At 47.4% G+C, this 27,497-nt stretch overlaps 1 protein-coding gene across 1 annotated transcript in view; it reads left to right on the top strand.

The window, feature by feature from the left end:
- Positions 1–1,378: 1,378 nt before the first annotated feature.
- LOC141154702 (uncharacterized) overlaps positions 1,379–27,497 on the top strand; it is a 75,207-nt gene continuing 49,088 nt past the window's right edge. Inside the window, exon 1 of the mRNA XM_073641041.1 lies at positions 1,379–1,741. Coding sequence (XP_073497142.1) covers positions 1,609–1,741 — 133 coding nt within the window. The 5' untranslated portion in view covers positions 1,379–1,608. The remainder of the gene's footprint in view (positions 1,742–27,497) is intronic.

Raw genomic sequence — 27,497 nt, 5'->3', positions numbered from 1 at the left:
ACTCGCTGGTGATGTCGCCCCGGGTTAGGATGTGCAGACTTGCTGGTGATGTCGCCCCGGGTTAGGATGTGTGGACTCACTGGTGATGTCGGTCCATGGCTCCGGGTTAGGATGTGCGGACTCACTGGTGATGTCGCCCCGTGACCCCGTTAGGATGTGCGGACTCACTGGTGATGTCGCCCCGTGGCCCCGGCTTAGGATGTGCGGACTCACTGGTGAGGTCGCCCCGTGACCCCGGCTAAGGATGTGCGGACTCGCTGGTGATGTCACCCCGGCTTAGGATGTGCGGACTCGCTGGTGATGTCGCCCCGTGACCCCGGCTTAGGATGTGCGGACTCGCTGGTGATGTCGCCCCGTGACTCCGGGTTAGGATGTGCGGACTCGCTGGTGATGTCCCCCCGTGACCCCGGCTTAGGATGTGCGGACTCACTGGTGATGTCGCCCCGTGGCCCCGGCTTAGGATGTGCGGACTCACTGGTGAGGTTGCCCCGTGACCCCAGCTTAGGATGTGCAGACTCGCCGGTGATGTCGCCCCGTGACCCCGGCTTAGGATGTGCGGACTCGCTGGTGATGTCGCCCCGTGACCCTGGCTTAGGATGTGCGGACTCGCTGGTGATGTCGCCCCGTGGCTCCGGGTTAGGATGTGCGGACTCGCTGGTGATGTCGCCCCGTGACCCCGGCTTAGGATGTGCGGACTCGCTGGTGATGTCGCCCCGTGACCCTGGCTTAGGATGTGCGGACTCGCTGGTGATGTCGCCCCGTGACTCCGGGTTAGGATGTGCGGACTCGCCGGTGATGTCGCCCCGTGACCCCGGCTTAGGATGTGCGGATTCGCTGGTGATGTCGCCCCGTGACCCTGGCTTAGGATGTGCGGACTCGCTGGTGATGTCGCCCCGTGACCCTGGCTTAGGATGTGCGGACTCGCTGGTGATGTCGCCCCGTGGCTCCGGGTTAGGATGTGCGGACTCGCTGGTGATGTCCCCCCGTGACCCCGGCTTAGGATGTGTGGACTCACTGGCGAATGTGGGAGCTTCCAGCACTGCTCGCTGGCACAGTTCACCCTCAGGTTTTTGTTCTTTGTGGGGTCCCGTGTCTATTGAGATGTTGATCACAAACTGATGAGTTTTCCATCCATTCCCCGCTAACACTATTAATAAAAAATGATTGTGACATTAAAGAAATGCATAAAATCCATCAAGATCCTGCAGAACAAAATTATCATTTATAGACCTCAGCTGAAGCAGAGAATCCTTGCCAGGGACCGGAGGTTTCTCCAGTGCAGCATTGTGCAGGAGTTTCTACCGTCCAGCTCCTGGATGACGTCATATAACCTGGAGTTCCCCTTTAACACCCGGTTTTAGTTGCTTTTGTAGAACATTATGCAGCCCTGGGAAATCCCGGACAAGTTTCCATCACAACGATGCAGAATTAGGACGAGCACCTGATGCCTCCTCCGAGGCCAATTGGGGAGAGCTATTAGCGGTAGGCGGTGTGTAACCGGCGGCGCTAGGACCTGGAGAGAGCAGGTGCTCTGGCCCCTGGAGATGGACGCACCTGGCGCTCTGCTCCGGGGTTTCTGTGCCTGCACCTCACCGCTACCTGCACGGTATGAGCACGGCGGAGCCGCCATCTCCGCGGCCCGGGAACCCTCCGCCAACACCGGAGACGGGGCCGTGCGAGGACGCGGGGCTCTGCACCTCCAGTGACGGGGTGGAGGAGGAGCTGTGGCTGTACGGGGCAGGTAGGTGCTGCCAGGTGTGCGGCATGGCGATGTCTTCTGTCTCCTAGAGATGCAATGGGAGCACAGCACTGCCACACTCAAGAGAAGGGATGGAAAGGACTTCCCAAGGGCTCCTCTATAGGGAGAGGCAGTGCCGGTCCTGACCCCACTCCCAGCCTCCAAACCTCTCCATAGATGTCATGTGTGAGGGGGAGCATAAAGCATGGGACACTGGGGTGGTCCAGGTAGCTGAGGGAGGCTGAAAGGAGGGGGGGAGGGGGGGGGGTGAGGGAGGCTGAAAGGAGGGGGGGAGGCTGAAGCGGTTTGGGGGTGGGTGCCGCTGGAGGCTGAGGTGGTCTGGGGAGGCGGTCTGGCGTGGGGAGGCTGAGGTGGTCTGTGGCGGGTGGGCTGGGGCTGTCCGGTAGGGGGGCAGCTGGACCATCCTATATGTCTGAACTTAAAAGTGTTTTCCCACTATAATCCCTTATATACAGGGGATAGATGGTAAATGTGTGATTTCTGGGATCTGACAGCTGCGCCCCTTCCCCCCCTCCCAGTGAAAACGGAGGTTCAGAAAGCTCTTATATGAATAGAATAGAAGTGAGTGTGGGGACCATCAACCCATTTACTTCTATAGAAGTGGTGGTGCTTTTGAGGAAAAGGAAGCCGGCCATAGACCTTAGAGGGTTTGTCCTATCTTCAGTAGCGCACCGCTCCCCAGCCTCCCAGATTCCTGCTTGCTGGTGAACTCCTGATCACTGACCGTTCAGACTAATGGAGTGGCTGAGCTGCTGGCCAGATTGTGCGCTCCCTTTTGCTGGTAGAGGAGGCAGCATTTCCTGTGCAGTATCCAAGGAGCTCAGGAGCACTTCAGAGCTATGATCTAGCAAAGAGCTTGTAAGCCTTGTGGTTTTTACCAACTAGAATGACCACCGTCAATATACTGCAGAAGTGGCCGGTAACCTTGGCAATGAGTTGTAAATTATAGGACTTTTAATAATGGGTATATTGCGAAGTTGCTTGCTTTTACAAGGGATTTGCAACTTTACCCATTTAGGCTAAGACTACACAGCACTTTGGCCTCAACAACCATGGTGCAACTGAAGTTTGCTCAATGATGCTACACTGTGACGCTAAAGAAGTGAATGGGGTCTTATTGAAGCACCTCCAATACCGTGACAAGCAACTCCTGAAAAATGTAACAGCATCTGATTTTTTTATTTATTTTTTGCGACTTTCGTGTAGATGTCACAATGATGCCCCATTTACTTCTCTAATGCAACAATGTATCAAGTGAACCTCGGTCGTGCCATGGAACAGTGCACATCACAGGGCCCTGTGACGTGCAGGGGAGAGGGTGATTATGATAAATACACATAGGAGGGGATTTCTTGGCGTCCCCCGGACGCCAGGCCTGTGCAAAACGGAGTTTATAAAAACAGATTTCTCTGCACTCTGACCTCTACTATGGGCCATACAGGTATGTATAGATTTACTTTTCTATAACCTGTATGGCCATAGTAGAGGTCTGATATCGCCCATGGGGTGACATATTCCCTTTAAGAAGAAAATGAGACAATCCTTTTAACTTGATGTGTCTGTTTTGCTGAGCATGTTCTGGTAAGGTCAGGTTTACACGATCATATAAAAATTAGTCCAATTTTCATTCAGAAAAAATCCGATTTTTCATCCGTATTGTCATTCATAAGGCATCTGTCTTTATACATCAGCAGTTCATATTTACAAGACAAAATACAGTCTGTTAATAAAGGCAATGTACCCGTAAATAGATTTTATACCCTTGATCCGAATGGGATCTGTTGGTTTTCTTCGTTTTTAAAACTATGCTAATGTGCTTTAATATAGTATAGGGTTGTAAAGCGAAACATTTCTACTGTTAGGTGTTCACAAAGGTAGACAGCACTACTGTAATATATTTTATCTTTGGGACTACTATTGCAATGGGGGAATAATAGGGAGGTAATGTTAGGGCAGGGCAATACTATGGCACTTTTCTTCTTTATCTGGAGAAGTATATACTTGAAGAAAAAATACGACCATATCAACCCAAAATAATGATAAAAATTAACTTTTATTCATAAATAGTATAAAAAATATATCGGGCACAGTACAAAAATGCAGAAAAGAACATATCATGTTGGATAACCATCTCACTGAAGGGACGATCCGGTCCACATGTTATAGGGTCCGAGGCACCACAGCAAAAAAATATATATATAGTCCTTCATATAATAGACCAATAGAGAGGATCACCAAATGACCACAGCACAATATCCATAGTAATACCCATATGGTAGTGCATATAGCAAGTATATATATATATATATATATATATATATATATATAGAAATAATTTTAAATACTTTGCAATACCTCATAGGGAACTTATAGCCTATACTGTCAAGGTGCCATGTATCAGCAGCTAAGATATACATTCACCATATCAAATGCCACATAAGGGACACTAATAATAGCCAATATTGCACCTAATGTAGTCAAAGTATGACAGCTAGAGGGGTACAAATAATGGAACTATGTTAACAGAGTGCATTCCAGACAAGCATAACGATGGGTAAGTAAAAAGCAAGTGCTTCGTTATGTAAAGGAAAATTACCTGGGCCAAAAGCTGTGCTGTCAGGGTACCCTCACGTGGACCGCGCGTCCACCCCAACGCGCCAACTGAAGAAGGCAACGCCGAAACGTGCGTTGGGGTGGACGCGCGGTCCACGTGAGGGTACCCTGACAGCACAGCTTTTGGCCCAGGTAATTTTCCTTTACATAACGAAGCACTTGCTTTTTACTTACCCATCGTTATGCTTGTCTGGAATGCACTCTGTTAACATAGTTCCATTATTTGTACCCCTCTAGCTGTCATACTTTGACTACATTAGGTGCAATAGTGGCTATTATTAGTGTCCCTTATGTGGCATTTGATATGGTGAATGTATATCTTAGCTGCTGATACATGGCACCTTGACAGTATAGGCTATAAGTTCCCTATGAGGTATTGCAAAGTATTTAAAATTATTTCTATATATATATATATACTTGCTATATGCACTACCATATGGGTATTACTATGGATATTGTGCTGTGGTCATTTGGTGATCCTCTCTATTGGTCTATTATATGAAGGACTATATATATATTTTTTTGCTGTGGTGCCTCGGACCCTATAACATGTGGACCGGATCGTCCCTTCAGTGAGATGGTTATCCAACATGATATGTGCTTTTCTGCATTTTTGTACTGTGCCCGATATATTTTTTATACTATTTATGAATAAAAGTTAATTTTTATCATTATTTTGGGTTGATATGGTCGTATTTTTTTCTTCAAGTATATATTTATGTTGAGCGACTTAACCAATACTTCCACCATTAGGTGCTAGCCACTGAGTATTATATATAATCTTTAATATGCACCGATTGAGAAACTTATATTGGTTTATCTGGAGAAGTGTAGATATGTGTGGAGGGTGCTGTAGTGGTGATCAGTCATCAATGTATGTGTTGCTTTCTGTGCAAATACTATTTATAAGTATTAGAAAATTCTTGTTTATTCTATAAGATTTATATAATTTTTCTGTATTTTCCTTATTTTTTTTCTTTGGAATATGGTAAGTAACATAGTCTTCCTTCAACGTTAAAAACTATGTTACGAAGTCCATCTAGTTCAACCCATAGCCTAACATGTTGATCCAGTGAGCGCCTACAGTAGTATGTCTGTCTCTATAGGATCTAGATAGCTGCAGGGGTCTATATATCTGACAGTTTTGACAACGTTTTTTACGAACACATTGGAAAACCACAATAAATCATTGTTTGCAAGTGATGCATGTTTACAGCCTGCAATTTTGATATGAAGACCTTAGTTGCAGTCACTGTAAGATGATGATTACTGTCAAAATAATCTGTGAGATTATTCCGCGTCAAAAAAAATCATGGTCTCCTTAAATTTTTCTTATGGACGGAGCAAAAAAGTACACTATTTTTACAGACTGTCCTGAAATTTCTGGACAGTTGGCAGCTCTAATATCTGACATGTTGGTGGGGCACAGGTCCAAATTTTCAGTAATTAGAAGGTAATCCTTCCACTTAATGAAAAATATCAGCTGGTTCAACTGATGGGCTATAAAAAGGTGTCTCATTACCAAGGTCCCACACAAGAAACATCATCTCATGATGGGTAAAACCAGTGAGCTGTCTCAAGACCTTCACAACCTTATTGTTACAAAACGTACTGATGGCATTGGTTACAGAAGAATTTCTAAACTACTGAAGGTTCCAGTGAGCGCTGTTGGGGCCATAATCCACAAGTGGAAAGAACCTCATTTCCCCATAAACTAGTCAAGACCAGGTGATCCCAGTAAGATTTTAGACAGATGAGTCAAAATAACTATCAGAAGAGTTGTATAAGAGCCAAGGACCACCTGTGGAAAGCTACAGAAAGACCTGAAACCAGCAGGTACAATTGTTTCAAATAAAACCATAAGTATTGCACTCAACCTCCATGGCCTGTATGCACACTCACCACGCAAGACTCCACTGCTGAACAAAAATCATGTTCAAGCACATTTTAAAGTTCGCTCAACAACATTTAGACAAGCCTGTGAAATACTGGGAGAATATAGTCTGATCAGACGAGACCATAATTGAATTTTTGGATTCCATAATACACACCATGTTTGGAGGCCAAAAGACACTGCATATCACCCCCAAAACACCATACCAACAGTAAAGTTTGGAGGTGGGAACATGATGGTGTGCGGTTGTTTTTCAGGTACTGACAAACTTCATATACAAGTTCTTCTCACTAAATTAGAATATCATCAAAAAGTTAATTTATTTCAGTTCTCCAATACAAAAAGTGAAACTCGAATATTATATACAGTACAGACCAAAAGTTTGGACACACTTTCTCATTTAAAGATTTTTCTGTATTTTCATGACTTTGAAAATTGTACATTCACACTGAAGGCATCAAAACTATGAATTAACACATGTGGAATTATATACTTAACAAAAAAGTGTGAAACAACTGAAAATATGTCTTATATTCTAGGTTCTTCAAAGTAGCCACCTTTTGCTTTGATGACTGCTTTGCACACTCTTGGCATTCTCTTGATGAGCTTCGAGGGGTAGTCACCGGAAATGGTTTTCACTTCACAGGTGTGTACTGTCAGGTTTAATAAGTGGGATTTCTTGCCTTATAAATGGGGTTGGGACCATCAGTTGTGTTGTGCAGAAGTCTGGTGGATACACAGCTGATAGTCCTACTGAATAGACTGTTAGCTGCTTTTTTCTTGCCATAATAAAATTTCTAAGTAAAGAAAAACGAGTGGCCATCATTACTTTAAGAAATGAAGGTCAGTCAGTCCGAAAAATTGGGAAAACTTTGAAAGTGTCCCCAAGTGCAGTTGCAAAAACCATCTAGCGCTACAAAGAAACTGGCTCACATGAGGACTGCCCCAAGAAAGGAAGACCAAGAGTCACCTCTGCTTCTGAGGATAAGTTTATCCGAGTCACCAGCCTCAGAAATCGCAGGTTAACAGCAGCTCAGATTAGAGACCAGGTCAATGCCACACAGAGTTCTAGCAGCAGACACATCTCTTCAACAACTGTTAAGAGGAGACTTTGTGCAGCAGGCCTTCATGGTAAAATAGCTGCTAGGAAACCACTGCTAAGGACAGGCAACAAGCAGAAGAGACTTGTTTGGGCTAAAGAACACAAGGAATGGACATTAGACCAGTGGAAATCTGTGCTTTGGTCTGATGAGTTCAAATTTGAGATCTTTGGTTCCAACCACCGTGTCTTTGTGCGACGCAGAAAAGGTGAACGGATGGACTCTACATGCCTGGTTCCCACCGTGAAGCATGGAGGAGGAGGTGTGATGGTGTGGGGGTGCTTTGCTGGTGACACTGTTGGGGATTTATTCAAAATTGTAGGCATACTGAACCAGCATGTCTACCACAGCATCTTGCAGCAGCATGCTATTCCATCCAGTTTACGTTTAGTTGGACCATCATTTATTTTTCAACAGGACAATGAGCCCAAACACACCTCCAGGCTGTGTAAGGGCTATTTGACCAAGAAGGAGAGTGATGGGGTGCTACGCCAGATGACCTGGCCTCCACAGTCACCAGACCTGAACCCAATGGAGATGGTTTGGGGTGAGCTGGACCGCAGAGTGAAGGCAAAAGGGCCAACAAGTGCTAAGCATCTCTGGGAACTCCTTCAAGATTGTTGGAAGACCATTTTCGGTGACTTCCTCTTGAAGCTCATCAAGAGAATGCCAAGAGTGTGCAAAGCAGTCATCAAAGCAAAAGGTGGCTACTTTGAAGAACCTAGAATATAAGACATATTTTCAGTTGTTTCACACTTTTTTGTTAAGTATATAATTCCACATGTGTTAATTCATAGTTTTGATGCCTTCAGTGTGAATGTACAATTTTCATAGTCATGAAAATACAGAAAATTCTTTAAATGAGAAGGTGTGTCCAAACTTTTGGTCTATACTGTATATTCATTACACACAGTGATCTATTTCAAGTGTTTATTTCTGTTAATGTTGATGATTATAGCTTACAGACAATGAAAACACAAGTCATTATCTCAGTAAATACGAATAATCAGCGAACACCTGCAAAGGCTTCCGATGCATTTAAAAAGGTCCCTTAGTCTGTTTCAGTAGGCTCCACAATCATGGGGAAGACTGCTGACTTGACAGATGTCCAGAAATCAGTCATTGACACACTCCACAAGAAGAGTAAGCCACAAAAGGTCATTGCTAAAGAAGCTGGTTGTTCACAGAGTGCTGTATCTAAGCATATAAATGGAAAGTTGATTGAAAGGAAAAGGTGTGGTAGAAAAAGGTGCACAAGCAACCGGGATAACCTCAGCCTTGAAAAGATTAAGAAAAGGCCATTCAAAAATTTGGGGGAGATTCACAAGGAGTGGACTGCTGCTGGAGTCATTGCTTCAAGAGCCACCACACACAGACGTATCCAGGACATGGGCTACAAGTGTCGCATTCCTTGTGTCAAGCCACTCATGACCAATAGACAACGCCAGAAGCGTCTTACCTGGGCCAAGGAGAAAAAGACCTGGACTGTTGCTCAATGGTCCAAGGTGTTGTTTTCAGATGAAGGTAAATTTTGCATTTCATTTGGAAATCAAGGTGCCAGAGTCTGGAGGAAGACTGGAGAGGCCACAATCCAAGCTGCTCGAGGTCTAGTGTGAAGTTCCCACAATCAGTGATGGTTTGGGGAGCCATGTCATCTGCTGGTGTAGGTCCACTGTGTTTTATCAAGACCAAAGTCAGCGCAGCCGTCTACAAGGACATTTTAGAGCACTTCATGCTTCCCTCTGCCGACAAGCTTTTTGGAGATGGAAATGTCATTCTCCAGCAGGACTTGGCACCTGTCCACACTGCCAAAAGTACCAATACCTGGTTTAAAAACAACAGTATCACTGTGCTTGATTGGCAGCAAACTCGCCTGACCTTAACCCCATAGAGAATCTATGGGGAATTGTCAAGAGGAAGATGAAAGACACCAGAGCCAACAATGCAGACGAGCTGAAGGCTGCTATCAAAGCAACCTGGGCTTCCATAACACCTCAGCAGTGCCACAGGCTGATCGCCTCCATGTCACGCCGCATTGATGCAGTAATTGATGCAAAAGGAGCCCCGACCAAGTATTGAGTGCATTTACTGAACATACATTTCCGATTTTAAAAACATTTTTCAAGCTGGTGTTATAAAGTATTCTAATTTACTGAGATAATGACTTTTGTGTTTTCATTGGCTGTAAGCCATAATCATCAACATTAACAGAAATAATCACTTGAAATAGATCACTCTGTTAGTAATGACTCTATATAATATGAGTTTCACCTTTTGCATTGAAGAACTAAAATAAATTAAATTTTTGATATTATAATTTAGGGAGAAGCACTTGTAGTTGAAGAAAGGATGAATGGACAAAGTACCAAGACATTCTTGAGAAATATCTGCTGCCCTCTACCAGTGAGATGAAGATTGAAGATTAAATTTTGGTGGACATCTCAGCAAGACAATGATCCCAAACACACAGAAAAGGAAATTCTCACTTGGTTTCAGAGAAAGAGAAAATAAAGCTGCTAGAATGGCCCAGTCAATCACCTGAATGCAATAAAAAATGTATGGAAGGAATTAAATCTGAGTTCATAAGAGTCCACAGGATTTGAAGAGTGTTTGTGTGGAAGAATGGGCCAAAATCACACCTGAGCAATTCCTGCAACTAGATCACCACCAAAGGCTTTTGTACTCAGTATTAAACTTCAGTAAGCGTGGTCCATACTTTTTTCCCTGTGTAATTTCTCATTATTATACAAAACTTAATATATGGACACCTATGGTATTATTTCTTTGCCTGTGTGGATTGGATGGGTTGTTACCGATATCTGGTTAGAATTTCATATAAATGGCACCTTTTTATAAATATATTTACTTACAGAAATGGTGATGTGTTCACTACGTATTCCACCTGCTGTAGAGCTATATACATTCTATTTCCAATGGATTCCAAAAAGTCATTGATGCCACTGCATGAAAAAATTTTTTTTTATATATATTAGTACAGACCAAAAGTTTGGACACACCTTCTCATTTAAAGATTTTTCTGTATTTTCAGGACTATGAAAATTGTACATTCACATTGAAGGCATCAAAACTATGAATTAACACATGTGGAATTATATACTTAACAAAAAAGTGTGAAACAACTGAAAATATGTCTTATATTCTAGGTTCTTCAAAGTAGCCACCTTTTGCTTTGATGACTGCTTTGCACAATCTTGGCATTCTCTTGATGAGCTTCAAGAGGTAGTCACCGGAAATGGTCTTCCAACAATCTTGAAGGAGTTCCCAGAGATGCTTATCACTTGTTGTCCCTTTTGCCTTCACTCTGCGGTCCAGCTCACCCCAAACCATCTCGATTGGGTTCAGGTCTGGTGACTGTGGAGGCCAGGTCATCTGGCGTAGCACCCCATCACTCTCCATCTTGGTCAAATAGCCCTTACACAGCCTGGAGGTGTGTTTTGGGTCATTGTCCTGTTGAAAAATAAATGATGGTCCAACTAAACGCAAACCGGATGGAATAGCATGCCGCTGCAAGATGCTGTGGTAGCCATGCTGGTTCAGTATGCCTTCAATTTTGAATAAATCCCCAACAGTGTCACCAGCAAAGCACCCCCACACCGTCACGCCTCCTCCTCCATGCTTCACGGTGGGAACCAGGCATGCAGAGTCCATCCGTTCACCTTTTCTGCATCGCACAAAGACACGGTGGTTGGAACCAAAGATCTCAAATTGAGACTCATCAGACCAAAGCACAGATTTCCACTGGTCTAATGTCCATTCCTTGTGTTCTTTAGCCCAAACAAGTCTCTTCTGCTTGTTGCCTGTCCTTAGCATTGGTTTCCTAGCAGCTATTTTACCATGAAGGCCTGCTGCACAAAGTCTCCTCTTAACAGTTGTTGAAGAGATGTGCCTGCTGCTGGAACTCTGTGTGGCATTGACCTGGTCTCTAATCTGAGCTGCTGTTAACCTGCGATTTCTGAGGCTGGTGACTCGGATAAACTTATCCTCAGAAGCAGAGGTGACTCTTGGTCTTCTTTTCCTGGGGCGGTCCTCATGTGAGCCAGTTTCTTTATATTGTTTGATGGTTTTTGCAACTGCACTTGGGGACACTTTCAAAGTTTGCCCAATTTTTTGCACTGACTGACCTTCATTTCTTAAAGTAATGATGGCCACTCTTTTTTTCTTTACTTAGCTGCTTTTTTCTTGCCATAATACAAATTCTAACAGTCTATTCAGTAGGACTATCAGCTGTGTATCTGTAGCACCCTGAGGATTCGGCTGCTATAGGGGTATTGCACCTCAACCCAGAGGTGTGATATTCCACTCCCGGGTAAGGATGGAGTGTGGAACTGAGCTCAGTTAGCTGCATACACTACATATATCCCATTTCCGAGGGACAGACCGATGGTACTCCCACTAGGTATATGTGCAGGTACGACAGTGTCTGTCCCTGGCTGGAGTGGGAGGGGGGTGGAACATCCCAGTAGTGTAGGGGCAGATAGGGGGAGCAGTCTGGGTAATGCTAGGAGCTCATTGGGTGCTGGTCACCTGAGCTCACACATAGAGGGAGTATATAAGGTGGGAACCATCTTAGATCAGGGTCAGTTAGTCAGTCTTCTGTAGAGAGTCGGTCAGTCCTGAGAGAGGTCCAGGAGCGCCTGCAGAGAGAAGAGAGAGAGGAGAAGAGAAGGACCCAGAGGGGGAGAAGAAGGAACCCCAAGAACCTAGTATACAACCAGAAGGGTGAAGGGTTGGCACGCAAGGGAACCGGATCCCAAATTAGTGGAGGAGAGAAACAACCCTCAGCTAAGAACCGGAGGCTGCGACATTACATGTGGAGCAGCCCCTCACTAAGTCCACTAAGAAGGCACACCAGGTATAGGGTCAGGGAACCCCGAAGAGGTGCACCCACCAAGAGGCCCGAGGGAGCCGGATATAAGTGGACCCCTGGTGAGAAAGGCAAGTAGAGAGGACAGTCAGAAAGGGAGCTCAGGACCACGCTCCAGAATTGCTTGGGGGTTGGCCGAGTCCAGGACCTGGTGGACGCAGCATGGCTCGGGCGGTCACTCAAGGCCAGAGTGACCAACAGAACAGCAGTAAGTAAAAACCCTGAACTGCACAGCCCGACTGAGTCTTCTTACCATCCACACTGCACCACCACTACCACCATCCTCTACACCTGACCCCCTGAGGCTATACCCCTCCCGTTGGGGGTTATACTATCACAGCTGCACACATACCACCAGCCTCAGCGGACCCTGCTGCAGCGGCGGCCTTTTGACCGCAAATCAACGGGTGGCGTAGTCGACACTAAGAACTAATAACATCTGTAAAGACTGCCACACACTGAGTTTGACACCCTGGGCACGGACCGGGTCACAGCCACTCGGAGACTACAACCCCCATCTGATCCGGCTCCGGGTATCCCTAACAACCTGGCCCAGGGGGCGCGTCATATCCACCAGAGTTCTGCACAACATAACTGATGGTCCCAACCCCATTTATAAGGCAAGAAATCCCACTTATTAAACCTGACAGGGCACACCTGTGAAGTGAAAACCACTTCCGGTGACTACCTCTTGAAGCTCATCAAGAGGATGCAAAGAGTGTGCAAAGCAGTCATCAAAGCAAAAGGTGGCTACTTTGAAGAACCTAGAATATAAGACATATTTTCAGTTGTTTCACACTTTTTTGTTAAGTATATAATTCCACATATGTTAATTCATAGTTTTGATGCCTTCAGTGTGAATGTACAATATTCATAGTCATGAAAATACAGAAAAATCTTTAAATGAGGAGGTGTGTCCAAACGTTTGGTCTGTACTGTGTGTGTGTGTGTGTGTGTGTGTGTGTGTATATGTGTGTATATATATATAACCCTGGACTCTGATCTCTCCTTCAAGCCACATATTCAAGCCCTTTCCACCTCCTGCCGACTCCAACTCAAAAACATCTCCCGGATCCGTGCATTCCTCAGCAAAGACTCTGCAAAAACACTAGTGCATGCCCTCATCATATCCCGCCTCGACTACTGCAACCTCCTGCTCCGTGGCATCCCTTCCAACACTCTTGCACCTCTCCAATCTATCCTAAACTCTGCTGCTCGACTAATCCACCTGTGCCCCCGCTCTTCCCCGGCCTCTCCTCTCTGTCAATCCCTTCACTGGCTCCCTATTGCCCAGAGAATTCAGTTCAAAACTCTAACCATGGCATACAAAGCCATCCACAACCTGTCTCCCCCATACATCTGTGACCTAGTCTCCCGGTACTTACCTGCACGCAACCTCCGATCCTCACAAGATCTCCTGCTCTACTCCCCTCTTATCTCCTCCTCCCACACTCGTATACAAGATTTCTCCCGTGCTTCCCCCCTACTCTGGAACTCTCTACCCCAACATATCAGACTCTCGCCGACCGTGGAAACCTTCAAAAGGAACCTGAAGACCCACCTCTTCCGACAAGCCTACAACCTGCAGTAAACACCACTGCACGACCAGCTCTACCCTCACCTACTGTATCCTCACCCATCCCTCGTAGACTGTGAGCCCTCGCGGGCAGGGTCCTCGCTCCTCCTGTACCAGTCGCTGACTCGTTTTGTTAAGATTATGTAAATGCTTTTGTTATGTATATCCCTATCACATGTAAAGCGCCATGGAATAAATGGCGCTATAATAATAAATAATAATAATAATAATAATAATATATATATATATATATATATATATATATATATATATACATATACAGTCATATGAAAAAGTTTGGGCACCCCTATTAATCTTAAGCTTAATGTTTTATAAAAATTGGTGTTTTTGCAACAGCTATTTCAGTTTGATATATGTAATAACTGTTGGATACAGTAATGTTTCTGCCTTGAAATGAGGTTTATTGTACTAACAGAAAATGTGCAATCTGCATTCAAACAAAATTTGACAGGTGCATAAGTATGGGCACCTCACCAGAAAAGTGACATTAATATTTAGTAGATCCTCCTTTTGCAAAAATAACAGCCTCTAGTCGCTTCCTGTAGCTTTTAATGAGTTCCTGGATCCTGGATGAAGGTATTTTTGACCATTCCTCTTTACAAAACAATTCCAGTTCAGTTAAGTTTGATGGTCGCCAAGCATGGACAGCCTCTTCAAATGATCCCACAGATGTTCAATGATATTCAGGTCTGGGGACTGGGATGGCCATTCCAGAACATTGTAATTGTTCCTCTGCATGAATGCCTGAGTAGATTTGGAGCGGTGTTTTGGATCATTGTCTTGCTGAAAGATCCATCCACTGCGTAACTTCAACTTTATCACTGATTCTTGAACACTATTGCCAAGAATCTGCTGATACTGAGTGGAATCCATGCGTCCCTCAACTTTAACAAGATTCCCAGTGCCGGCATTGACCACACAGCCCCAAAGCATGATGGAACCTCCACCAAATTTTACTGTGGGTAGCAAGTGTTTTTCTTGGAATGCTGTGTTTTTTTGCCACCATGCATAACGCCTTTTTGTATGACCAAACAACTCAATCTTGGTTTCATCAGTCCACAGGACCTTCTTCCAAAAAGAAATAGGCTTCTTCAAATGTGCTTTTGCATATGTGGCACCCCAGGGGTCTGGTTTCCACAGTAACAGCAATGTTATGTCTGAGAGCAGGTGGGAGGTCTCTTGGTCAGGGATCCTATGCATTCCACACCTCCTGCCCAGTCCTGGGAGGGGAAGAACTTCCCCTATATAAACCTAGGGCTGAGGCAGGGTTAGTGAGTAGAGAAGAAGTAGAGACAGAGAAGAGAAGCAGATATAGGAAAAGAACATCAGGAGCTCTGTGGGAGCAGTGCTATAAAGAGTCAGGGGCTGGCAGCTGCAGAGCTCGACCTGACTGGGAAGCTATCACCGGACCCGGAGTCCGAGGCTGTGGGGACTAACTTCTACCCAGCAGCAGAAACCGACCGGCAGGGGATTTCAGGTCCTCCGGCCAAGAAACCTGAAGGCACGGTCACACGCGTGGGACCAGCACCGCCGTCGTGGAGCGGAAGCTACTAGAAGGCCCCGAGTCACCGGCCATACGGGTGAGCACCACACGGTACACTCAGGGACGTGGGCTACTTATACCCGCCTCTAGCAAGGTAGCCAGAAGAGTACAGTCAGTTTGGGAGGCCTACAACTCCGCCTGGCCAGGGGAGATCCCATCTGCTCAAGGACTGACCAGGCCCCGATCGCTAGCCAGTACTCCGGGAGGGTCTATCTTTATCACCAGTAAAGACCCTGAACTACACCGCATCGTCTGAGTGATTCCTGCTACCCCCATCATCCACGTCGGCTGCCCTGAGGCCATACCCCTCCCGTTGGGGGTGATACTATCACGCTGCACAATCCTACCACCGGCCTCAGCGGTCTGTCCTGCAGCGGCAGCTCCTTCGCTGCATTCAACGGGTGGCGTAGTCGTCCAACATCTACCGCTAATACAACGCCACTTAGTCTGACTCCCTGGGCACGGACCGGGTCACCGCCACGAGACTACAACCCTCAACAGATCCGGCTCCGGGTAAGCTCCTGCATGCGCAACGCTGTGCGACACAGGCCCAGGGGTGCGTCAACTTTTGGCGTAGTCGGCAGGATCTCGTGCCCGCAACCACCGGGTACTGCGTGCCTGAAAAAGACTGTTCAAACTTACCAGTGGTGAAGATTCCCGCCATCCGTGGAGGTTTCCCGCCATCCGGCGCCATCTTCTACCTTCTTCCCGCCATCCGTGGAGTTTTCCCGCCGTTGGACGCCATCTTGAAGACGCCGCGCGGGAAGAAGAGGGGCGTGGACTCCGAAAGCGCGCGAGAACTGAAGCCCCGCCTCACGTCCGGACGTTGCGTAAGGTCCTGGAAGGAGCCCAGCAGACGCCGACGTCACAGGAGCGCGACGGAAGGTCCTCAACCCTGACGATCCACTGCGGAGCCGCGGCCTACGGAAGAGGATCATCGCAAGGTAGGCCACGGTCCACTAGGGGGGAGGAAGATGTCGGATACGGAGGAGAGCTTCACTGCCTCAACCCCCGCCAGCGCCACCGCTGCTGCAGTCATGCCTTTCACCATGCCCTATATCCCGGGAGCGGCCTGGCTACCCCAGTACTCAGGGGAGTCACATACCCTGCATGACTTTAGAGAAAAGCTGGATAGCCTCTTCCAGGTGTATCCTCTCACAGAAGAGCAAAAAGTGAGCATCCTGGTGGCCCAATTAACCGGGGCAGCCCAAAGGGAGGTAAAGTCCTGGCCACCTGGGGGGAGGACTGTTGCAGGGATACTAACCCGGCTGAGGGACTCCTTTGATACCCGCACCTCAGCCGAGATCAAGCTTAGATTCTACGGGTGCAAGCAGCGAGCATACGAGAGTATAAGGGACTATGCCCTGAACCTACAAGAGGCCCTGAGAGCCATTAAGCAGACCGACCCTGACGGCGTGGGAGACGAGGACAGGCTGTTGACTGAACAGTTTATAGAGGGTTTATATTGCAATGCCCACCGAACCCAGTTGCGGGCAATGGCCTTACAGGACCCTCATCTGGGATTTGCACAGTTCAAGGACAGAGCCATCCGGGTGCTCCGAGAACCGGCACCAGGTGGCGTTGTGACCCACAGACGCCCCACTACCACTTACCACCAGGAGGCGGCACCCTTGTCGGCAGGGCCTGTGGGAGCTGATGCGCAGGCTTTGAACAATGACCCGGCTCCAGACCTGCACCATCAGGTCCAAGAGCTAGCTAAAAGCGTTGCCGCGCTAACCCGAACTGTGCAGTCTTTACAAGTTTCCACTCCAGGGAAGATCCAGCTGGCATCCGGACCGGAGGACATCCCGTGGCGTCGACCAAGGAGGACCCCACCGGCCAGAGGAAGACCCAGCGACCGATACAACGAGGACGGACAACCCATCTGCCGCCGCTGCAATCAACCCGGACATATGGCAAGGTACTGTCCTTTAAACTGGCACAACCTGGGGTAGAGGGCCAAACCCCAGGAAAAAGATCATCAGGCCCATCGAACTGGCGCGACAAATATGTGGGAGGACGTCCAGTCTTGCCTGTGGTACTGGATGGCATCCCCATGAGTGCCCTACTGGACACCGGGTCACAGGTTACCACTATCCCGTACGTGCTCTTCAAGCAGTACTGGAATGACTCGGATATCACCCGCTACCCTGACGACGACTTGAGTATCATCGCCAGCAATGGTCAGCCCGTGCCACAGATTGGATTTAAAGAGGTGACCATTAAAATCGGTAGAGTCGAATTGGCGGCACAGGGACTGATCATTGTAGACATTGACAAGCACGAGAGTCACCCAAAGATAACTCTAGGAACTAATGTAATTGAAAATTGTCTTGCAGAGGTGATTTTCCTTTTACAGCAGGTTGCCAAGAACGCCAGCTCCGGCCAGCAGCGAGTGTTCCAGAAAGAGATCCGGGCACTGATGCGACGGCAACAGATAGAACTCTCCGGTGGTGAGATTGGTAGCGTAAGAATGTGTGACCCTTTTCCTATTGCCATGCCCCCGAAAAGTGAAATGATGATTTGGTGCCGGGCAGCTATTGGTCTGAGAGGTAGAGATTACCAGGCAATGGTAGAACCAGTTTACTCAGACAGTAGGCCCACCATTTTGACAGCACGGGGGGTGGTAAATGTACGCCATGGGAGGGTGCCCGTTCGCATAATAAATATCGGGAAGAGGGAAGTGTACCTGCCCCGGTATGCCACGCTAGCCAAATTGTATACCATCAATCAAAATTCTATACAGTCTGTGGAACCCTTGCCTCCATCTCACCCGGAGGAAGGTAACGGCTCTAAGGAAACAATGGAGGACTGGTGTCAGCAACTACATTTGGGTACTGACTCCACTCCCTCACACCAGAGACAGGGAGTCTATCGGGTGGTTCAAGAGTACGAGAGAGTGTTTAGTAAACACCCGTTAGACTTCGGGCGAGTCAAGGGGGTAGAACACCACATCCCCACGGGAGACCATCCTCCTATAAAAGAGAGGTATCGACCCGTACCCCCTGCACACTACCAACACGCCAAGGGGATGCTTAGGGACATGAAGGAGGCTGGGGTGATCAGGGATAGCTGTAGCCCCTGGGCAGCTCCACTAGTCTTAGTCAAAAAGAAAGACAACACCATGAGGATGTGTGTAGATTACCGGAAAATCAACCGTATCACACACAAGGATGCGTACCCCTTACCAAGGATAGAGGAGTCTTTGGCTGCTTTAAGATCTGCTAACTTCTTCTCTACCTTGGATCTCACTAGCGGGTACTGGCAGGTTCCTGTAGCAGAGGCGGACCGGGAGAAGACCGCATTCACCACCCCGATGGGACTTAGCGAGTTTACCTGCATGCCGTTCGGACTCTGTAACGCACCAGGAACCTTTCAACGATTAATGGAGTGCTGTCTGGGCCACAAAAACTTCGAGACGGTCCTGTTGTACCTGGACGATGTCATCGTATATTCCAAGACTTATGAGGACCACCTGAAACACCTGGCGGAAGTGTTCGAAGCTCTGGCAAACTACGGCCTAAAGGTAAAACCCTCCAAGTGTCACCTCCTAAAACCAAAGGTGCAGTACCTGGGACACGTGGTGAGCGCTGACGGAGTGGCTCCCGACCCTGATAAGATCACCGCAATTAAGGAATGGCCAAGTCCCTCCAGTGTAAAGGAAGTGCGGCAGTTCCTCGGGTTGGTAGGCTATTACCGCAGATTCATCCCCGGTTTCACCAAAAAGGCAGCTCCTATGCAGGACCTCCTGATAGGCCAGTCCCGGAAGGCCAAGAACCAGAAGCCGCCCTTCAAATGGGAGAAGTTAGAAGAAGAGTCCTTCCGCCAGCTGAAGATGGCCCTCACGGGGGATGAAATCCTGGCGTACCCTGATTACAGCCAGCCCTTTATCCTCTACACCGACGCAAGTAACATCGGGCTAGGAGCCGTACTGTCCCAGATCCAGCAGGGGAAAGAACGAGTAATCGCTTACGCCAGTCGAAAACTGCGACCCACCGAAAGAAACCCTGAGAATTACAGCTCATTTAAGCTAGAGTTCCTGGCAGTGGTGTGGGCAGTCACCGAACGCTTTAAGCACTACCTCGCTTCTTCCCGGTTCACCGTGTACACGGATAACAACCCGTGGACACACCTGGACACGGCAAGACTCGGTGCCCTAGAGCAGAGATGGATGGCCCGTCTGTCCAACTACGAGTTCACAATCAAATACCGGGCAGGACGCTCCAATACCAACGCGGACGCCCTGTCCAGGATGCCAAACCTACCGGACGTAGGAGAAGATCCAGAGGGACTGGAAGAAGTCGAACTCCCCGCGTTCCACCGTCATGGGACTATCCAGTATTCCCATCGGGTAAGGAGTAAGCAAGCCGCTACGTTTAACCCCTTGCCTCACTACAACTGGGAGGAAACGCAAGACAGTGACCCTGCCGTCCGACTGGTGAAGGAGATGCTGACTCGGCCAGAGGCTCGCCTTGACCCAGACGCTCCGGAGGAAGCCAAACAACTGTGGGCTGAGAAGAGTCGACTGTTCCTTTACAAGGGGAAGTTGTGCCGCAGAATGGTTAACTCCCGGACGCATGAACTAATCTGGCAAGTAGTGGTGCCACGAAGAGACGCAGCCATGGTGATGGAGGCATACCACGAGGGGGCTGGACACTTCGGATGGAAGAAGCTGGAGTTCCTGCTGCGCGGGCGGTTCCAGTGGGTAAGCATGAGGGGAACCATCGAGAGGTGGTGCAGAGACTGTGGCCCGTGCAACCTAAGAAGGAAGGACCGTGCCAGCCAGAAGACCCCCCTTCAGTCCATCGTCACCAAGCAGCCGTTGGAACTGGTAGCCTTGGATCATGTAAAACTGACCCCAAGCAGAAGTGGCTACGTCTACGCGTTAACCATTGTGGATCATTACTCCCGGTTCTTGGTTGTCGTCCCCGTTAAGGACTTAACAGCTCAAACAGCAGCTAGAGCCTTCCAGCAGCACTTCTGCCGTCCACACGGGTACCCGGACCAAGTGCTGACGGATCAGTGACCTGCCTTTGAAGCGGAGGTCTTCCAGGAATTCTGCAATCTGTATGGCTGCCGGAAGATAAGGACGACACCCTATCATCCGCAAACTAATGGACTTTGTGAGAAAATGAACCAGGTGGTAATGGATCTTCTGAAAACGTTGCCCCTGGAAGAACGCAGTCTGTGGCCTGAGAAGCTGCCCGACCTGGTGGACCTATATAACTACATCCCTGTAGGTTCCACCAACTGTACCCCGGCTTACCTAATGAGGGCAAGGTCTGGTAAGCTACCTGCTGACCTGGAGATGGGAGTCCTGACACCCGAGGACACTTCACCGGAAGCAGACTGGGACACAGAGAGGCAGCAGCAGTACCGGAAAGTACAGGAGAGCGTGGAGCGAAGTCTCTGTCTCGCTAGGGAAAGACAAGAGAAAACTTACAACCAGTATGCTCCCGCTGTTCCCCTGGTACCCGGAGAGCAGGTCTTGAAGAGGAAGAGACGGCTCCACAAGTTGGACGACCAGTGGGAGAAGGACCCGTACACCGTACTGCCCTCAAGCCACGACAACCCAAAGGTCTGTACCATCAGTAAAGACGGAGGGGAAACCACAGCCATTGTATCCCGGGATCACCTGAAGAAGTGTCCCGAACAGCTACGGAACCCAGAAGGAGAGCAAGAAGACCCTCGACCCGTAGAGGAAAGGGAAGATATGTTTAGTACTGTGCTCAGAGACTTCCCTCGGTCCTGGACTCAAGTCAATGGTGCAGTTGTGGTACCCGTCCTCGCGTTCCTCCAACCAGCATCCCAAGTGCCTACGGAGCAACAGGTAGAGCTGGAAGAGCAGCCGGTCCAGGAGGCAGCAGACTCCACACAAGCAGAACAGGAGAATCAACCCTCTGCTCATAGTGAGCCTGCCGTACCCCTAGTGAGCCAAACAGCCCGTAGACAGCTGCCCAGTTTACCCTTGACAGCTCCTACACCCTGTAGTTCAGGGCCAGACAGTCAGCTCCGTAGGTCCACTAGGGCCACTAGAGGCCAGTTACCCGCACGTTGGAGGATTTGAAGTGTTTAAATTGTTTTATTTGTGGTCACCTGTCTGTTACTTGTAAATAATTATGTGTTTCTAGTTATTTTTAGGAGTCCTTGGTGGGTTTACCGGGAATCCTTGTACAATTGGTTGGAGCATAACCTAGGAATGGACTAGAGACTGTTAAGGACTCGGGGCAGGACAGACCCCTACCTGGTTACGTCTCCCTGTTTTGGTGAAATGGACACCTTGTTTTTCTTCAAAACTGCACCCGGTTGCGGACACGCCGTAACCATCTTTATGTGTTTTTCTTATTGTATTATTATTGTTTATACCTTATGTTTTTCTAAAAATATGTTTAGTCCCGGAGTACTAAATTTCACTAGGGGGGAATGTGGCACCCCAGGGGTCTGGTTTCCACAGTAACAGCAATGTTATGTCTGAGAGCAGGTGGGAGGTCTCTTGGTCAGGGATCCTATGCATGCCACACCTCCTGCCCAGTCCTGGGAGGGGAAGGACTTCCCCTATATAAACCTAGGGCTGAGGCAGGGTTAGTGAGTAGAGAAGAAGTAGAGACAGAGAAGAGAAGCAGATATAGGAAAAGAACATCAGGAGCTCTGTGGGAGCAGTGCTATAAAGAGTCAGGGGCTGGCAGCTGCAGAGCTCGCCCTGACTGGGAAGCTATCACCGGACCCGGAGTCCGAGGCTGTGGGGACTAACTTCTACCCAGCAGCAGAAACCGACCGGCAGGGGATTTCAGGTCCTCCGGCCAAGAAACCCGAAGGCACGGTCACACGCGTGGGACCAGCACCGCCGTCGTGGAGCGGAAGCTACTAGAAGGCCCCGAGTCACCGGCCATACGGGTGAGCACCACACGGTACACTCAGGGACGTGGGCTACTTATACCCGCCTCTAGCAAGGTAGCCAGAAGAGTACAGTCAGTTTGGGAGGCCTACAACTCCGCCTGGCCAGGGGAGATCCCATCTGCTCAAGGACTGACCAGGCCCCGATCGCTAGCCAGTACTCCGGGAGGGTCTATCTTTATCACCAGTAAAGACCCTGAACTACACCGCATCGTCTCTGAGTGATTCCTGCTACCCCCATCATCCACGTCGGCTGCCCTGAGGCCATACCCCTCCCTTTGGGGGTGATACTATCACGCTGCACAATCCTACCACCGGCCTCAGCGGTCTGTCCTGCAGCGGCAGCTCCTTCGCTGCATTCAACGGGTGGCGTAGTCGTCCAACATCTACCGCTAATACAACGCCGCTCAGTTTGACTCCCTGGGCACGGACCGGGTCACCGCCACGAGACTACAACCCTCAACAGATCCGGCTCCGGGTAAGCTCCTGCATGTGCAACGCTGTGCGACACAGGCCCAGGGGTGCGTCACATACCTCAGCCGACTCTGTTTGTGCGTACTTGCAGAAACGGCTTCTTTCGCATCACTCTCCCATACAGCTTCTCCTTGTGCAAAGTGCGTTGTATAGTTGACCGATGCACAGTGACACCATCTGCAGCAAGTTGATGCTGCAGCTCTCTGGAGGTGGTCTGAGGATTGTCCTTGACTGATCTCACCATTCTTCTTCTCTGCCTTTCTGATGTTTTTCTTGTCCTGACACTTCTGGCCTTAACAAGAACTGTCCCTATGTTCTTCCATTTCCTTACTATGTTCCTCACAGTGGAAACTGACAGGTTAAATCTGAGACAGCTTTTTGTATCCTTCCCCTGAACAACTATGTTGAATAATCTTTGTTTGCAGATCATTTGACAGTTGTTTTGAGGAGCCCATGATGCCACTCTTCAGAGGAGATTCAAACAGGAGAACAACTTGCAAGTGGCCACTTTAAGTAGCTTTTCTCATGATTGCATACACCTGGCTATAAAGTTCAAAGCTCAATGAGGTTACAAAACCAAAAAAAGTGCTTTAGTAAGTCAGTAGAAAGTAGGCAGGAGAATTTAAAACAAGAAAATGATAAGGCTGCCCATACTTATGCACCGGTCAAATTTTGTTTGAATGCAGATTGCACATTTTCTGTTAGCACAATAAACCTCATTTCAAGGCAGAAACATTACTGTGTCCAACAGTTATTACATATATCAAACTGAAATAGCTGTTGCAAAAACACCAATTTTTATAAAACATTAAGCTTAAGATTAATAGGGGTGCCCAAACTTTTTCATATGACTGTATGTGTATATATATATATATATATATATATATATATATATATATATATATATATATATATATATATATATATATATATATATATATATATATATATATATATATATATATATATATACCGTATATTCCGGCGTATAAGACGACTTTTGAAGACTGAAAAATCTTCTGTCTAGTCTGGGGTCGTCTTATACGCCGGTAATGCTTTTGAACTTTCAGAAATTGACATGCGGGGATACTCTGGGGGTGTTAATAAGCTGCCATGGCCGTATCCCTGCCATGTCGGAGTTAATATAAGGTGGAGGGAGTTAAAATACGGCGGCGGTAGGTCCAGACAGTCAGCGCTTCTGTGCTGAAACTGACACATCGCTGCGTATTCCCAGCTCCGGACACAGCGCAGGGCTTCTGTGCCGACAGCTTTCACTTGTCACAGAAGCGCTGCGCTGTGTCCGGAGCAGGGAAGTTCGCATCGCTTCTGTGACAATATATGAAAAGCCGGCAATTCAGCAGCGGCATAAGCCGGCACCCGACAATTTAGAATAGAAAGAATAGAGCTTCACACATAGATTAGATAGATAGAAACATGTCAGTCACATATATATGAAGTACAGTGACAGTATTGCTTACTGTACTTGTCATTTAGTGTAAAGGATTTATTAAAACAAATAATAGTGTTTTCATGCACCGTCTCTTTAAAAAAGCCGGCCGGCAATTCAGCAGCGGTACCTGACAATTTATAACAGAAAGATAGAGCATCACACATAGATTAGATAGATAGAAACATGTCAGTCACATATATAATAAGTACAGTGATAGTGTTGGTTACTGTACTTGTCATCTAGTGTTAAAATAAAGGATTTATTTAAAAAAAAATTGGCGTGGGGTTCCCCTTAATTTTAGGCTCTAGCGGAGGTTAAGCAGACAGCTGGGGCAGATGTTTGAAGCCTGGGAAGGGGGTAATACCCACGGAGTTTCCCAGGCTACTAATATCAGGCCCCAGCTGAATACCTAGCCTTTACTAGCTATTAAAATGGGGGACCCCCCAAAAAAAATGACATGGGGTCCCCCCTAATTTAATAGCTAGCAAAGGCTAGGCAGACAGCTGGGGGCTGATATTAATAGCCCAGGAAGGGAGCCATGAATATTGGCCCCCTCCCAGGCTAGAAACACCAGCCGTCAGCCGCCCCAGAAATGGCGCATTCATAGGATGCGCCAATTCTGGCACTTAGCCTCGCTCTTCCACGCTGCCCTGGTGCGGTGGCAGGGGGTAATAGGGTTGGGGTTGATGTCAGCTTATAATGCCAGCTGACATCAAGCCCAGGTTAGTAATGGAGAGGCGTCTATAAGACACCCCCATTACTAACCCCATAGTAAAAGTTAAAAAAAAACACAAACACCCAGAATAAAGTCCTTTAATTGAAATAAAGACACAATTCTTTATTGTTCTAAATTAAACCATACTTACCATCACGCCCATTCCAGCTGAAGCCAACGATCTCCTGCAATAAAAGAAAAATAATAAACCAACCTCATCCTTACCTTTCCATGGTTCCCACGACAGCTTCAGCTCTGCTACATCGAGATGACAGGCTGGACCGCAGCAGAACACTGCCATCCAGCCTGTCATCCCGCAGACACTGAGAAGCGCAGGCATGCTTGCGCTCTGCAGTGTCTGGCTGTGACGGCATCCAGATGAGCCGACAATGAACTCAGCTCACCTCCTGGACGTCCGTCACTGACAGCGTGGGAAACTTCTACTGCGCATGCGGGGAGCAGGAGAATTTTCCCACGCTGTCAGTGACGTGCATGAGGTGAGCCGAGTTCATTGGACATGATCTCGGCTCATCTGGATGCCGTCACAGTCAGACACTTAGGAGCACAAGCATGCCTGCGCTTCTCAGTGTCTGCCGCATGGCAAGCTGAACGGCAGCGTTCTGCTGCGGTGCAGCCTGTCATGTGAATGTAGCAGAGCTGGACCGGTCCTGGGAACCATGGAGAGGTAAGGATGAGGTTGCTTTATTATTTTACTTTTATTGCAGGAGATCGTTGGCTTCAGCTGGAATGGGCGTGATGGTAAGTATGGTTTAATTTAGCACATTAAAAAATTGTGTCTTTATTTCAATTAAAGGACTTTATTCTGGGTGTTGTGTTTTTTTTAATTACTTTACTAGAAATTCATGGTGGTCATGTCTAATATTGGCGTGACCCCATGAATTTCGGGCTTAGGGCCAGCTGATAATGCCAAGCTGGCCCTAACCCCTTTATTACCCAGTGAGCCACCGCATCAGGGCCCTGGATGAGTTTGGTACAGCGCCAGAAGATGGCGCTTCTATGAACGCGCCATTTTCCGGGGTGGCTGCGGACTGCAATTTGCAGCGGGGGGGGGGGCCAGAAAGCTTGGGTCTCCCTGCGCTGCAGATTCCAGCCCCCAGCTGCCTAGTTGTACCTGGCTGGACACAAAAATAGGGCGAAGCCCCACGTCTTTTTTTTTTTTTAATTATTTCATGAAATAATTTAAAAAAAAAAGGGCTTCCCTATATTGTTGTGTCCGGCCAGGTACAAATAGGCAGCTGGTGGTTGGGGGCAGCCCGTTCCTGCCTGCTGTACCTGGCTAGACACAAAAATATGGCGAAGCCCACGTCAACATTTTTGGGAAAAATTAATTACAAAATTAATAATAATTTAGGGACTGCATCTTTATTAACCCCTCAATTGTCATTTAGTGTTAAAATAAAGGATTTTTTAAAAAGAAAATTGGCGTGGGATCCACCATCATTATAGTCTCTAGCGGAGGTTAAGCAGACGGCTGGGGCAGATGTTTGAAGTCTGGGAAGGGGGTAATACCCACGGAGCTTCCCAGGCTACTAATATCAGCCCCCAGCTGAATACCTAGCCTTTACTAGCTATTAGAATGGGGGACCCCCCCAAAAAATGACGTGGGGTCCCCCCTATTTTAATATGTTTATGAGTGACAGTTTTCCTGCTATATACCTGCATGTCATAAGAATTTAAATTAAAAAAGGACCATGTTAAATTCAAATCTGTTTTTTTTTTAATTTTTACCGGTGTTTGGTATGCGTTGGAAAAGGGGTAGTCTTATACGGTGAATATATCCTAAACTCTATATTTTAACAGGAAAGTAGGGGGGTCGTCTTATACACCAGGTCGTCTTATACGCCGGAATATACGGTATATATATATATATATATATATATATATATATATATATATATATATATATATATATATATATATATATATATATATATATATATATATATATATTTTTTTTTTTTTTTTAAGTATTGGTCTGCTGCAATATTTAATGAGGTGTAAGTTGGGGATAAGTGGCAAGCACAGAAGAGGGCCCCCATACAAGAACAATAGCTCATAGTAAAGCACAATTTCACCTGCCCATTGGGGTAGGCACCAAGATATAGTAGATTACATCTTGCTGTGACCCTCAGCTAGGTGTATACGGCCATAAATGATGTACAATAGAGCACTCAGTCTGCATAATTACAGTACTGTCAATGTCCCCGTCAGCGCACATGCCCACATCCCATTTTACTAGGGTTCACATGTAAACCCTGACGGAGCTACTGACTGTTACCTAAAGCGCTATGTGAACATATCCATGGTGTCAAGTATCAGACTAAGCATTGTATCTCTGCTACTCCCTTAGCATCGCTTTCCAAATAAACACGAATTCCCTGTTGGAAGAATCGTTCTAGAAAATAATTAATCCCTAATCCCTTATTAAACTCCTCAAGAGAAACGCTCACATTGGCTTTTTTTTTTTTTTGGACAACTCTTAACGGTTATCGTTCCCATTATTTTCCATTTCTAGCCTATCTACAAGTAAAGTCGCTTCTCATCATTTGTGG

Source organism: Phyllobates terribilis, unplaced genomic scaffold, assembly GCF_046119375.1.
Source record: "Phyllobates terribilis strain yellow unplaced genomic scaffold, ASM4611937v1 Scaffold_7__3_contigs__length_470593459, whole genome shotgun sequence".
NCBI classification, from domain to species: Eukaryota; Metazoa; Chordata; class Amphibia; order Anura; family Dendrobatidae; genus Phyllobates; species Phyllobates terribilis.
The sequence above is the reverse complement of the archived record's forward strand: the minus strand, read 5'-3'. Positions and strand labels throughout refer to the sequence as shown.